The following is a 15,107-nucleotide window of genomic DNA, read 5'->3' on the forward strand; positions in this document are numbered from 1 at the left end:
ACAGAGAATTGGAGAGGAACGTTTTTATCGACCCTCTCCGGGCTGTTGTACCCACAGCAGCCAAGAATGACTTGGAACGAATGGCGGCTGGAAACAACAGTCACTTACACAGGCATTATGTGGATCCAATGATGGCTCAGTTACAGAGGCCACCTCAGGAGAGTGGAGAGAGGCTGAATCCGTATAAAGAGGAGCACCAGAGGGTCCTTCAGGAAAGTATTGATGTTGCCCCCTTCACAACCAAGATGAAGACTCTCGAGGTAGAGAGAGAAAATTATGCCAGAATGAATCCTTTGGCCTCTTCCAGCCCTCAAGCCCAAACCTCTAAGCAAGACAAAGATGGGGACCGTGCTATGGCAATGTATAAAATGAAGCACGCTGCGCCTCAGACCTTACCACCAAGTAACTATTATACCACTATATCAAACAGTGTAGTGAATGAACCACCACAAGCATTCCCACCCAAAGAGATAACCGCCCTGTACATGGACAAACTGGGTAACCCTGCCGCTACAGTGACCAATCCTCAAGCACTGACTTCGTATATGTCACTTTCAAAGCCCCCGCCCTTGATTAAACACCAACCAGAGGGCGAAGTCCTGGGAAGCAAGATGGTTGAGCAGCTTCCCCAGCAAATCCCGTCGCACTCCATGGCTACTTTTGCAGCTGACTGTCGCAGTCCGACCCATTTGACGGTTTCTTCCTCGAACCCCATGCGGAATATGCCTGCGCTACACAGAGCACCCGTTTTTCACCCACCGATCCATCCCGGTCTGGAAAGAAAGGAAGCCACCTATAGCAGCCTTTCCCCCCCGACCTTAACTCCAGTTTTGCCAGTAAATGCTGGTGCAAAACTCCAAGAGCTACAGAAACCTCCAACTCTAATTCCCGAGCCAAAAGATGCTCAGGCAGCCTTCAAGCTCGCCCCCGACCAGAGCCTGTCCGAAATGTGGCGGTCTCCTCATTCCCTCGGCAGTGAGAAGTCCCTGTGGCACATGGAGAAGCCCAGCGGGAAGTCGCTGGCCGCCGCCACAGCCTCTGTCATTGTACGTCCCTCTTCAAGCATGAAGTACGAAGGCGTGCCAGCGATGCAGCCAATGCCCCGGGAGCGGGTCAGTGAGAGGTCCTTGACCGGCCTGAGTGTAGCAGATCCCTGGAAAGCAGCGGAAGCCAGAGATCCCGGGAGACTCCTCTTTCCCAGTTCTAACTCCAGCTTTTCTCACGCCCAGTATGAGAAGAACTACGAGGCTTCACAGAGCAGCGTCTCTGGCCCCCTCCTTGTGCCTATCACCACCAGTTTTACGTGCAACGCCAAAGCAGACATAACTCCCGTTGTCGCCACTTCCAACAGCAGCACCTCCAGCTGGGGTAGCTCAGAGTTAACCTACTCCTTATCGACTCCGGTCTTGGCCCCTGCATCTCTACAGTACATTTCTTCAAGGACCATCGGCCAGATAGCCCACTCGCAAGAACGCCGCATCATGCCGTCAATCTCCACAGCTGCTAGCAAGGCCAACAGGGCAGCCCAGCTCAGCACCGCATTCTCCAGCTCAGCAGAATTTATCCACTTGAAGAAACATAAGGCTGCTTTGGCTGCGGCCCAGTTTAAAACCGGTGGTCTCTTCGAGACCGAGCCTCTTGCTGGAAGAAGCCTGGCGGGTCCGGCTCTCACTGCCCTCGAGATCCCTGTTGGCCGCAGTATGTTGGGGAACAAGGCGCACACCGTCAGCAGTGGGCAGAGCTCCCAGAGCCAGCCCAACTACCACACCAAGCTGAAAAAGGCCTGGCTCACCCGACATTCAGAAGAAGACAAAAACACTAACCGGGTGGAGAATCCAGGAAGCACCGTGTCCGAGATGATCAAGCCGTGCTCTGTCAATCTCATAGCCTCGACATCGAGCGAGCTACACACCAGCGTGGAGAGTAAGGTCCCGGGAGAGAAGGCCACCAGAGATGATAAAGCTAGCAGAAGGAAGCTGAAGAGGACCTACGAGTCCGGCTCTGAGAGCGGAGACTCAGATGGGAGCGAGAGCAAGGCTGAGCAGAGGACCAAGCGCCAGCCCAAGCCCACCTACAAAAAGAAGCAGAACGACTTGCAGAAGAGAAAGGGCGAACTCGAAGACGAAATGAGGCCCAACGGCCTTCTCAGCAGGAGTTCTCGGGAGAAGAACAAGCTCAAGCTGCCAAGCAGCAGCAACAGCGGTGAGTGTACCATCTTCCTGTTGGGCGGGGTGGGGCTGGGCTGAGAACATCCCCCAGGGTCAGGGGTCCCTCCCACCTTGTGCTTGGTCTTTACTCTCTAACTCCATAGTACACCACAGTCATTGCTGATGACCATAGGATGTTTTTTTGTTTGAGTATCCTTTTAGCTTTAAAGATAATTTTAATGATTTTGTGTGTGTGTGTGATCAGGAAAATACTTTTGTTGGCAGAGCAAGCTGAATATAATTTATGGCTGACATTTATTGATTGTTTCACTCTTTTTACTCTTAGTTTCATTAACTTAGCTTTTTCTTTTGAAAAGGGTTGCTTGATAATGCCTTTTTAAAAGTTTCGTTGATAACAAATCCCTGAAGTGTAGGAAGGGAAGTGTTCTCCTCTCACTAGACAGATCCCTTCTGTTTCTGGGTCTGAGCTTCCTTATTTGTCAAGTGAAACTAGAGAACGCTCTTCTTGCTTCCCTCATGGGATTGGTAGAGGAGAGCTCTTGCTCTTCACAGGTTATGATCATCTCCTCTCTCAAAGACACAAAGGCGCATGGGCATCATCTTGCCTGGTTCAGTATCTGACCAGGAGCCCACCTCAATTAGCAGCCTGCAAGGGATATGGAATATGCAAGGGAATGGGCGTGGGATAATGCAAGGGCTTCTGGGAAGAACCACTTCAACCAATGAGCTTGCTCCTTCTAGGATTCCCCCTTCTTCTGGGTCTTATCTGCTTCCAAAGGCAGCCCCCAGAATGAGGCTTCTTGTGTGGGCATACTGGGAAAACGCAGCTGGGTCAGCCCCACTGCCTTGAGGTGAAGCTGGCTCCTATGGCACTTTATCCTGTTTGTCCCTGCCTTCTTCTCCTTGGCATTTACAGTATCCAGTTCCTTCCTAAAAGAGGTGCCCAGAGCTTGAGGAGGTCTGACCTGGCCATGTGAAATAGGACTGTCACCTCCCCAAATCTGGGCAAGCCACAGGTCTCAGGCTAGCTTTGGCTCTGTTCTGTAACACTGCTAAGATCATGTTTGCAACAAGTTTCTATTTTTGCTTTCACGCAAAAGCATCTTGAATGGACTTGCCTGTATACTTATTTTGAGAAATACATGTAATCATTTTAGCAAGAGATGCTCTGGTGTTTTCTAGAAGTCAAAATGCCAGATTTTCCTTGTTTTCTTTCTCCTTTAAATACTAGAGAAATAAAATTTTCACGAATTGGGTCTAACATTTAGAATGTTTTCATTCTTTTCCCAATTAAAAAGATACTAATAATCTTTTTCAGATGAGCTCCTGTGGAGGCACACTCTCCCCATCTTAGATTTACAAAGTTCAGTTCTGTCTGGTTAGATTCAGAGAAGACATCTTTCTGGATATGATTCTTTGATCCAGTGGGTTAGCTTCAGTTTCATTAAAAGACATTCTAAGTTGATTCTGTTGACGTCAGTAGTCTGGGGCAATTACTCATTTGGCTTTGAATCCATCTCTCCATACTATCATTTAGCTAACCTGTATCATTCCACCTTGTAAGTTTGAAATGGCTGAGCTAACATTTAGGAAACTAGCTGTCACATTCTAATGGACAAGCAACCCTGCCAAATGAAGAAAGGGCATTAAGCTGCCGTGTCCATTCTTGATGGAGCTATCCTGGCTCTTTGTGATAACAGCTTCCTTTTCTGACAGCCATTGTTTTAGCTTTTGTTTTCTGCTCTTTTCCACTGAGATGATATGTGTGGATCATTTAGTCCGATTCTTGATCTAAATGACAATTTAGTTATTTTGTTCACCTGTCTTGCTCAAAGTTAAAAAGAATGGTCCAGATGATTGGAAATCTCTTTAGCAAATTAAAAATCTGTTGGTAATAAAGCAGTATTGTTGTGATTCTGAGTTTTAAGATCTTTAGTGTAGATTATGAGTAGATTTTAAGTGGCAGTCCTGAGTTGAGAGGACCCGAATTCAAATGTGGCCTTAGACACTTAGTAGCTGTGTTTCCTTAGACAAGTCACTTCACCCTGTTTGCCTCAGTTTCCTCATCTGTAAAATGAGTTGTAGAAGGAAATGATCAACCACTCCAGTATCTCTGGCAAGAAAACTCCAGAATGGGGTCCCAGAGACACGACAGAGAAATGACTAAACAACAATATAAGCTGTGAAGGAATTCTCACTTTGAAGTCGAATGATGTAAGAGGAAATAATAGCCAATCTGTGAAGACCCCATCAAAAATCTTTAATCAAATTTTCAGTGATTGAGTCTCACCCTCATCTCAGCCCCATCCCCCACTCCCAAGTGCACAGATCCAAGTGGCTTCTTGCCATAATTTAGAGGCAGCCAAGAAGAGCAGAAAATTTGAGGAAAATCCAGGCACAGAGCCTAGAAATGCTCACAACTGGGGCCTCTTTTAAATGGGCCACCCTGTAGTTAAAACATAGTGTGCTTATTTTTTCCACAACTGTACTTTTTCTCTGACAATGAGTAGACAGATAAGATGGGAGAAAATTCAGTCAAGGCTTTAGCTAAAACAATTGAGCTCATGTGAAAAAATCAACCCTACAAGGTCTTACGAGATAAAATCTCAGGATTAGAATATTGTTCTGCTCTCCATTATGAATGGGCTTTGATTCAGAAAATGTAGCTTCTTTTTAATGGGAAGCATATGATAAGTTTCAAAAGTAACATTGAAGAGTTTCTATTTTTGCTTTAACGCAAAAGCATCTTGAATGGATCTGCCTATACTTACTTTGAGGAATAGATGTAATCATTTCAACAAGAGATGCTCTGGTGTTTTTTAGAAGTCAAAATGGCAGATTCAATGGGTGGTGTCTTTAGGGACTTAAAACTCTTGTTTTTTGTTTTTCCTTTAAATACTAGAAAAATAAAATTTTTGTGAATTGGGTTCTTTTGTTTCTAACCTTTAGAATGTTTTCATTCTTTTCCTAGTTAAAAAAGATACTAATAATCTTGATAAGACTATGATAGCTTTCTGAAGATAGCATTTTTGTTGCGTCTTGCTCCCACTGATCTTTGTTGCATCACACATATCCTTACTACACACACATGTGTGTATGTATCTTAATCCCTTTCCTTCTTATTTGCCCAAGTGAAACCATCTTTTTATCCTAGAAAATGGAACTGAAACACATGATTTTTGGAATTATAATTTTCTTTTGGATGTTAAGAAATGCTCTTTGCTTTTAGAAGTGTGCTTTTATGATCTTTAATATGTCTTACATCACAGAATATTTTTCCTTACTGTATCAGTTATTTGCATGCAAACCACATTTCTATCTGCATTAATTAGGAAGCACTTTTAATTTTAGAATTTCTATAGATAGGAAGGAATAGTTATTTCAACAACACAATTATTTGATAATGCCAATTCTAGTAAGAGATTTAGAATCTTAAATCTTCCATTTTCTAATGTGTTCTACAGATCTTCTCTGAGTTCAAATTGTGCTTATTGTTATTCAATTATATGGAACTATACAATTTATAAGAGGTTTCTTAAGCTTTCTCAGTTCTAGAGCAGGTTTCAAATACCAGCTCATAGTGAAAGAGATTAACAAAATAAAAGTACAGTCAGACAGATAATAGGTGATTTTCTGAGTCAATATGGGGGCAATATGATATCCTTAGTACTTTTAGTGACCGGCATCACATCCGTTTTTTAAGGGCAGTAAAATAGGAAACTTGCAGTTTCAATCATTTGTACCTTTCAATTGGCTGTATTATATTTACTTCTCTTAGCTACATATCTTGTATTGTCATAATCTTGGTAATTCATATTTTGTGTGGTTATTACAGCTGGCGTCCCCCGTTCCGTACTAAAAGACTGGCGTAAAGTCAAAAAGCTAAAGCAAACTGGAGAGTCTTTTCTGCAGGATGACTCCTGCTGTGAAATAGGTCCCAATCTCCAGAAGTGCAGAGAATGCAGACTTTTTAGGAGCAGAAAAGGTGAAGAACCTACTCACTCTCCTGTGTTCTGCAGATTTTACTACTTCCGACGGTAAGTAGAAATGATTGGGTAAGAATTGAAGCATGTTCTTTCTTGGGGGAAGATGGGAGAAACCCTTGGACCGTGAGCTTTGCATGACAGAGCACAGCAAACTGGGATCATATTTCAGAGGCAAACAAGGAATATACAATACTGAACTGAACACATAGTACAGGAGATAGATGCTTTTCTCAGCAGTAGCTTTTGAAAATGCTATTATCCTTTCACGTATGGGAGAATGGCTTTCTGGTAGTTGTTAAGTAATTTAAAATAATTTTTGATGCTTTGTGGTAGAAGTCATGATGAATTTTAATTTGGATGTAAGCTACAACATCATGTCGTACTTATAAACCTGAGCAGGTCAACTAATATTGAAAGTGCATTCCAATAAATTCTCTTATTTTCTTTTTTTAAATATGCTACTACACATTGGTATCCTGAGATGTACCTTGAAATTGTACATTCTTTGGTTCAAAAAGCAAAATTCTAAAAGGAAATTTTTATTAAAAACAATATTCAGTCATTAATGAGCTCTAACTTAATGGTTTTTCCAAAGAGGTAAAGAGAAAACTAATCTGATTATTTTAGCCAAGCTTGACTATTTAGAATGGTGTGGGGGAGAATATTTGGCTCAAGTGAATGTACCAGAATGGATGCTTAAGAGAAGGAACTGTATCGATGAAAATTCTCCCCACTGTCTACGGAACAAAAATAAAGCTCAAGGCAATGTAGAGGGAAGGGTTAAGGGGAATCCAGAAGAGAAGAAGGCGAGTTAATGGGAGTGGAAAAGATGAAGAGCGAGCTAAAGTGGTTGGTCATGAGAAAAGAGAAAGTGGTGAGAATGAAAGCTGAAGAAAAATAGGAAGTGGCATTTCATTGTCTATACCCTAGAGCAAGACCTCCTGTTTCTCACCCTGAAGGTGAAGTTCATCTTACAGTTGGAAACAGTGGTAAAATATGTAAAATATGCCAGGGAAGTAAAGGACCAGAGTGAGAAAGGGCAAAGCCACTGTTCAGCATTGTTAAAAGATAGCCAGTCGTGGTTTGGCAAGGGAAAAACATTACAGCCATCACAGGTACAAGCCAGTCGGATAGAGAGGTAACCCTAAATGCTCAGAACCATCAGTGGCAGTAAATAGTGAAGTTCTGAATGCTGTGGATAAGTTCTCCTACCTTGGCAGTATACTTCCCAGGGATGTCCACGTTGATAAGGTCACCTGGCAGGATAAGTTACCAAACACTGAGGTCCTTTCTCAAACTAAGCTGCCAAGCATTCCAACTCTGTTGGACTGGCCACATTGTTCAAATGCCAAATGTACGCTTGCCAAAAAGATTATTTCATGGAGAAGTCACACAGGGCAAGCGCTCACCAGGTGGTCAGAAAAAGCGATATAAGGATGCTCCCAGGGTCTCTTTTAACAATTTTAGAATTGAATGTGTGACATGAGAGACACTGGCACAGAACTACCCTGCATGGCGTGTCCTCCTCAGAGAAGGGGCCGTGCTCAAGGAGCCAAGCAGTACTGAATTAGCCCAAAAGAAATGCAAGGTGTGCAAAATTAGAGAAGCCTCCCCAGATGTTCCTAGGGACTCTTTGTATCCGTCCTATGGTAGAGTGTTCTGGACTCGTGCTGTTCTGATTGGCCACAGTCAGACACACTGCCTTGACTCTTAACACAGTGATGTTATTTTGGTCCTCCGAAACAAAGAACAGTGACTGAGCAAATGGCCAGAACAGCCTAGATTTCAGAAAGTAATAGGATATAATGGAAGGGTCATTCAGGTTTAATGCTTACACTTATCCTTGTGTAGTAGAATTGTATATAATGACACCTATTTTAATCTAGATGAAGGTTTTACATGTAATGCAATCAAAGGAGATAGATTACCCCTATCAGAAGGTGCCCCTTGCACCCCAGGTGGCTCTTTCTGACCCCTGTGACTCAGAATGGCCAGCAGCAGCAGAGGCGCCAGCCCTTGTAGCCTCAGACTCCCCTCGTTTCTGTCTCCCTCAGCCCTGCTACCCCTATTTGCTTCCTAGCCCACTCTGGCTCTCCCTTCCATCGCGTCTAGAATGAATGATCTGTTCTGTTGTTAACAAACTTCCCTTCCTTCATTTTGGAAGGTTCTCTTTGGCGCTCCTTCCATCTTGCCTGGCTTTACTAAGAAGATATTCCACCCTGTCCAGAACTCGGGGCTTCTCTTTTGCCTGCCCAGCAGACTGAGCCAAAAGAACAAGTTGGTATAATAGTCCCTCCTTATTCCGTGTCTGTCCTCTGTCAGTAGCGCTCGGCAGCCCTCCTTCTTGGAGGGTCACCTTGGCCATCCAGAGCGCCCTAGTTTAAGACATCTCACCGCCTCTGGGGGCCTCTTTTCCTCAATATCTCACAAGGCTGTTGTGGATTTCTCTAAAGCACTCAGCACAGTGAGTGGCCCCTCATCAATATCTGTTCCCTTCGTCTTTGTCCACATCCTTATTGCAGTCTCCTGTTACCTCTTTCTTAAAGAATTCAGCACCTGACTCTTTGAATGGACTGTCAGCTCCTCAGGAGCCCACGCTGCTTCACAAACTACCTTGTCTTTTTAAGCCCTTAAGAGATTTTAAAAGTACTTGTTAATTGATTTCTCGATTCCCCAATCACTGTCCCTTTTACTTTGGGACATAATCATCCATGTGGATGTCCCCCCAGACACCCAGCCTGCCAATTGCAATCAGGAAAAGAGATACTTTGGGTTTTGCCGTCAACTGCGATTGTTTAACCTCCATGCTGCACTACTAGGAAATTCTCTCTAATCTCAACTATCTTTCTGTCCCTCTGCTTCTGTCCTTCTATACTTTGTATCTTCACTGTGACCTTCTTGTTCTCCTCCTTCATCATCCTCACTTTCCTCCCTTTAATTAATGTAATTTCCACTATAAACTGCCTTCCCCCCTTCAAGCCTTTGCATCTTTGTTCTGTCTCTCCTCATGTTTTGCCCTGGACTACTAAATGTAAACGGATGTTACTCAATTGCTGCCTCCATTATAGATCTCATGATCTAATCACAAATGAACCTGGGCTCTTCACAAAAACAAAAATCTCTGCCTGATTTTCTTTTCAACTCCTTCCCCTCCCCCTCAAGCTATTCAAGCTTTACTCTTTATCTTCTCAACTCTCATCCTGTATCCCCTCTGAATAGAAATACAAGACTTTTCCATGGCATTCTCAACAAAAAATTGTGCCAATTGGGCCCTCTGCGCCACCAGTGCCCGTCTCCTCCTGGAATTGTTCCCTCAGCCATCATCCCCAGTTTCATTCATTCATCCTCTTCTTAGGTCCTCCCACTTTCCTTGTTACCCACCAACCCATCTACCTTTCCTCTCTTTCCTCCAGGCCTCCTGTCCACTTCCTTACCCATCTTCCGATTCTGTCACTCTGCTCATCTTGCTCCCTTCAAAAGGACGAGTCATCTTACTTGTCCAATCAGATGGCCTTTTCTCAGGCTTCATTTTTCCTGACCACATCAGCATAAGCAGAGTGCTGGACTTGATGTGAGGAATGCCTGGGTTCCAGTCCTACCACCAGATACTCTTGGGGACACCAGGCAAAACACTGATTTTCTTTTAGCTCATTAGACTGAAAGTCTCCTTTCAGTTCCAAATCTTATCCTACGACTTTCTCCCACATCCTGTATATTTTTACTTCTGGCAGCCTGCAGGACAATGTTGTCTCTGAATGTTCTGCTTCAGACACAGCAATCTATATCTTGTCCTAGAGGCAACAGCAAGCCGCTGTGGTTTGCTTGAGACAGTCCCTTCCTCGGTCTTTTTTGCTGAATCATCTTCCATGTCCTGCTCATAAACTGTGAATGCCCTTCAAGATTCTGTTTCTGACCCAACTGCATGTTTGTAACATTCTCAACTCCCTTGAGTTCAGTCATCCCTAAGCAGATAGCTCCCAGATCTACCTGTCCAACCCCAGTCTCCTGCACTGCAATCACATACCGCCAACTACATTGTTTAGCATTGCCTGGATGTCCCTTGGACCTCTCAGATGTGACCTGTCTGCAGCAGGACTTCGTTTGTGCCACCAGCTCTGTCCCTCGCCCATCTCATTCTTCTTGAAGGCACCGCCATCCTTTCAGCTGCTCTAGTTTCCAACTTCAAAGACAGCCTGGATACTCCTCTGTTCATCTTCCTCCCCTTCTCCCAGGATCCAGTCACTTGCCAATGACTTGTCAGTTTTACTTCCATAACATCAGCCACATTGGTCTTCTCGTTTACGTGGATACCACCCATGATCTTGCCATCTCTTCCCCGGACTTGCCTTCTTCCAGTCTGTCCTTTGTCAACGTGATATTCCTAAAGCACAGGTCTAATGATGGCATTCCCCCAAGCGAACTCTGGTAGCTTCCTGTCACTTCTGGGATGAAATGTCTTTGACATTTAAATCCACTGCAATCTGTCTTCAGGCTCCTTTTCTAGACTCACTTGCCATTACACTCCATCGTGCATTCTTAATAGCTGATGACTCAGTTGACCTCTTTGTCCTCAATGCTTGGCATTCTACCTCCCTTTTGGGGGCCTTTGCCCAGACTGCCCCCCTCCACTTGTGGTCAGACCTTTCTCAGGTGCCACAAAAGGTTCACCCTGGGGGCCATTACCAAGCGGAAGACTTTTCTGAAACTTCCTGTGGCTGTGGTTTGGTGCTCTTTCCTTCTCCACTTGATCTCATTTTGAATTGTTGGTTCTTCTGTTTGTTATATTCTCCAGTCAGGTTCAGCTCTGGAATTCCTGAATTACTTCACAAATGAAAAATCTTGCACCAAACTGCATTTCACTAACAGTTGGCTTTTTTTAAGCTGTGAAGCCAGCATAGTTGTCATTCTGTCTTTAGGACAGAAGGGCAATTTGGATTGTGCCTTGTGGGGGGAAAAATCATTTCTTGTAATAATCTAAAATCAGTGGCATTTATCTTTTGTCCTGATAATACAGATCCCATTTGTGGTCCCTTCCAACTTGCAAATTGAATGATTTTATAGCACTAGATTGATGTAAATTGAAGATACTCATTACATCATGTTTTCTCCCCACTTTTTTACTTCTATGAAAGATAAACCAAATTAATTCTTTCCTTCTGTTTCCCTTTTACATTAAATAAAAATTTTAAAATAGATTTATATTTCCTTATACTCACAATTTGTTTTGTTACGGTTTGTTTTAGATTGTCATTCAGTAAAAATGGAGTCGTCAGAATCGATGGCTTCTCATCTCCTGACCAATATGATGATGAAGCTCTGAGTTTATGGACACATGAAAATTATGAAGATGACGAACTAGACTTTGATACTTCCAAATATATCTTGACTATTATTGGTGATAAGTTTTGTCAATTAGTGACATCAGAAAAAACAGCTTTGTCCTGGGTGAAAAAAGATGGTAAGGATATTTCATATTCTCAATTGTGTGTTAGTTTCCAGGATTTGACTCGTTCTCATTTGCTGCCCGTTCTTTATATGGATGTGCCTGTAAATTTTGTCCCGCCAAGCTTTTTAGCTTGGGGCATTGCCATTCGTTTCCTCATAGGCTTAACATTTATAGGGTCCTAATTTGCTCTGTGAGCAGTGAGGTGGCACGGTGGAAATAGTGCTGGGCCTGGAGTCAATGCAACTGACTCATCTTCCTGAGTTCAAAACCAGCCCCAGAGGCTCGCTAGTGGCATGGACCTGGGAAAGTCACTTCCCCCTGTTTGCCTGGGTTTCCTCATCTGTAAAATGAGCTGGAGAAGGAAATGGCCGACTCCTCCAGGATCTCCCAAGAAAACCCCACATGGGGTCACAAAGGATCAGATTGACCTGGAAACCACTGACCAGCCACCTGCTCTCTCTATTACTCATGCATTTAAAGAGTGTAGTGGGTCAATTGTTCATTAAGCCCTCATATTATTTGGTTCTCTTTATTAGGTTATAAGCTCCTCAAGGGCAGGCTCTGTCTTTGCCTCTGGTTGTGTGCCCAGCACTGAGCATGGTGCCTGGCATTTAATAGATATTTAGTAAATGTTTATTGATGGACTAGAGGGCTCAGTACTAACTTCACTGTGCACGCATCTGTCCGACAGAGAAATCATTCATTGTTCAAAATCATTAGATAGGTGAGTTTTGAGTCTGTTCCATTTAACGTCTAGATTTGAGACATTTTACTCAAATGTGATTATGAATACTTCTCTAAAAGAATTGACAACTTGTAGAAATTTGTGACAGGTCTTCATTAGCTTTATCCATCAGTTCTGTATTATATCACACAGATGTTTGCCTTTCAATTTCTGCACTTTTCATTCTGTTTATTCTGCATTTCAGCTAAAATTGCCTGGAAAAGAGCAGTGAGAGGCGTCCGTGAGATGTGTGATGCATGTGAAGCAACGTTGTTTAATATTCATTGGGTCTGCCAAAAATGTGGATTTGTGGTCTGCTTGGATTGTTATAAAGCAAAGGAGAGGAAGAGTACAAGAGGTCAGTTTATATACCATGAGTTGGCATATGGATTATTAACTTTTTCTGTAGCATAGGACCCCCCCCCCTTCCCTTGGGCAGTTTAGGGAGATTGATGATCTTCAGTTTCATATTTTTTAAATGAGTAAAGTAAAACAACATAGCATTACAAAGGAAACCAGTTACATTCAGATAAAGATGTAAAATTTTTTTTTTCAGTCCAAGTTTGCCAAGTCCCTGAAATCTCTCCATGGACCCCACCAGTTTCAAAAACCCTTGAACCTAGAGAAATGTTCATAATTGTATTCTAATACATTTTAGAATTTCTGACAAAAGTCAGGCATGTTTTATTTATCATGAATCCACATAGTTTTACACCTATAAAGAAGGACTTAAAACTAATGTGTTTTGGTAACTTTAATTAACATGGCATAGCTGCCTCTCTGAATCAGTTGCTGCTCCAAGTGATCCCAAGCTTTGGAAAGATTCAGACCAAAGTGGTGGCTCCCAAAGACAGCAAGCAGGTGGACCCAAGTGGGGTCTGAGGGGAGAGTGGGCTGCTAAGCAGGGGATAAAAGTGTCCAGTTCTTTATTCGGAACTCTTTTTTTGCTAATGTCATTGTTAACCTTTTCAGGAGAAGGAAAAGGAGAATTTGGGGATTCAAAATCATTGTGGGGAAGGGAAGTAATCTTGACAGAAAGTGGCTTGCCTTAGATTATGAATATATATTTTTCTCAGTTGATCATATTGGCAGTTTACAGTTATGTAATGACTAATATTTTATAAATTTGTCAGTGTCATGAAACTCCCATATTTAGGGTCAGGCTGTCAAAATTTTGGCTAGGGAGCCCCTAAGAATTATGGTCATAAGAATTTGAAATTACCATATGCCTTTACAAAAATTGCCACATTCTACACTGTCCACGTGGATTTGATTGTTAGGAAAATAATTATATGACAGCAATGAGTCATTTTCTTTAAATCTTCTCAGTAAGTGAGGCTGATTAATATCATACTAACCCAAAGCTTTGGGAAATAATTTGACTTTGTAAGAAATTTTTATTGAATTCTGTCAGCAGAATATCTGTACCATAGATGGCACAACATTGGGCCCGTGCTTTGCCTCAGCCCAACTCTTAACTCCTGGACCATTTTACCTGGTTTGGTGAAATGGTTGGCAGCAGCCTGGATAGATAGGTGACAGCCATTTCTGTGGCTGTTTCCATGTCGGTGTCGCTGCTCATTTGAAATCACATTTAGCTTTGGCAACCCCCATAGCCACTTTGGTGGCCTCCACTCAGCTGAAGAAGCGGGGGGAGGATTAATTGGAGATCAAGTGGAAAAGCTGTGGATCTGATGTGAGCGGATATTAGAATTGGATCCTGGATTTTTCCTTCTTATCTCCCTAGGCCTCAGTTTCCTCATCTGCAAAATAAAGTGTTAAATTGGACAGATATCATTTCAACTCTAAAGTCTGTAGTATTTGATAGTGTATTTGAACCCCAAACTAAATGGGGAAGATCAAGGGGAAGAAGCTGTTATCACAAAGGAAGCGGAAGGTTCATATGTCCGATAAGCATTGCCATTGAGGCATGCCATTTACTTCATTCATCTTTTATTTTCACTGTTTTGGGGAACTCATAGAAATGCGAGAAATGCATCGAAAACCTTTAGGAAGCCAGCTTTGATCCTTTTTTTGTGCACTCCAAGATAAACAGTGTAATTATCAAACCATGTTTGAAAATAAAAGTAGAAATTGTGTTGTTTTCTAGATAAAGAGCTATATGCTTGGATGAAATGTGTCAAGGGACAGCCTCATGATCACAAACACTTGATGCCAACTCAGATCATCCCAGGCTCTGGTAAGAAATAAACCTCAACTGGTTAGAACTAGAATCTGCTCTTACAGATATATGTTAATTGCCCAGAATTCTATTTTGTGGCTGAATAGAATGGAGAGTTTAATGTAGTGAATGTTTATTAACTTCCTAGTATTTGCAAAAGAGCAGGGAAAAGACCCAAGTTTAGATAAGAGACAGTTAAATTCTGTCAGCAAGATGAGAGTTGGATTTAGGTCATCATGACACCTCTGTGCCTAAGGAAGATGGAAACTAAAGGTTTTAGTGAAGTTCAAAGAAGTTGGGTGGTCATTTCCAACAGAAGCATCACAGCTTCCTTAGATCCACAGCCCCAGCCACTCATTCCTTGATCTGAATCTGAGCTGAGAAACTGGACCTGAGGTTTAAGAAATCCTAAGAAATGCCTAGGGCCAGGCCTCGGCAAGAGGTAGGCCAGGAAAAAAGTGTCAAGGTGTTAAGAAATCCACTTTACCTGGAGCAGAGAGGCCATGTTGGGCAGTGTGGTAGGAGATAAGACTGCCAGGGAATTCCCCTAAGTCAAAACTTAGGGGAAACAAGAAGAGGTGATGTCAGATCTTGGTGAAAA

General features: G+C 42.8%; 1 protein-coding gene across 11 annotated transcripts in view; it reads left to right on the top strand.

Moving 5' to 3' along the window:
* The window catches only part of JMJD1C (jumonji domain containing 1C), a 175,019-nt gene that overhangs the window by 144,446 nt on the left and 15,466 nt on the right, over positions 1-15,107 (top strand). For all 11 annotated transcript variants that reach the window (XM_074296616.1, XM_074296619.1, XM_074296617.1 and 8 more), the window contains 5 exons: positions 5-2,202; positions 6,004-6,205; positions 11,398-11,612; positions 12,530-12,682; positions 14,435-14,524. In XM_074296616.1, the coding sequence (XP_074152717.1) occupies positions 5-2,202; positions 6,004-6,205; positions 11,398-11,612; positions 12,530-12,682; positions 14,435-14,524 (2,858 nt within the window). The remainder of the gene's footprint in view (positions 1-4; positions 2,203-6,003; positions 6,206-11,397; positions 11,613-12,529; positions 12,683-14,434; positions 14,525-15,107) is intronic.

The sequence above is a fragment of the Sminthopsis crassicaudata genome, chromosome 2 (genome assembly GCF_048593235.1).
Source record: "Sminthopsis crassicaudata isolate SCR6 chromosome 2, ASM4859323v1, whole genome shotgun sequence".
Taxonomy (NCBI): domain Eukaryota; kingdom Metazoa; phylum Chordata; class Mammalia; order Dasyuromorphia; family Dasyuridae; genus Sminthopsis; species Sminthopsis crassicaudata.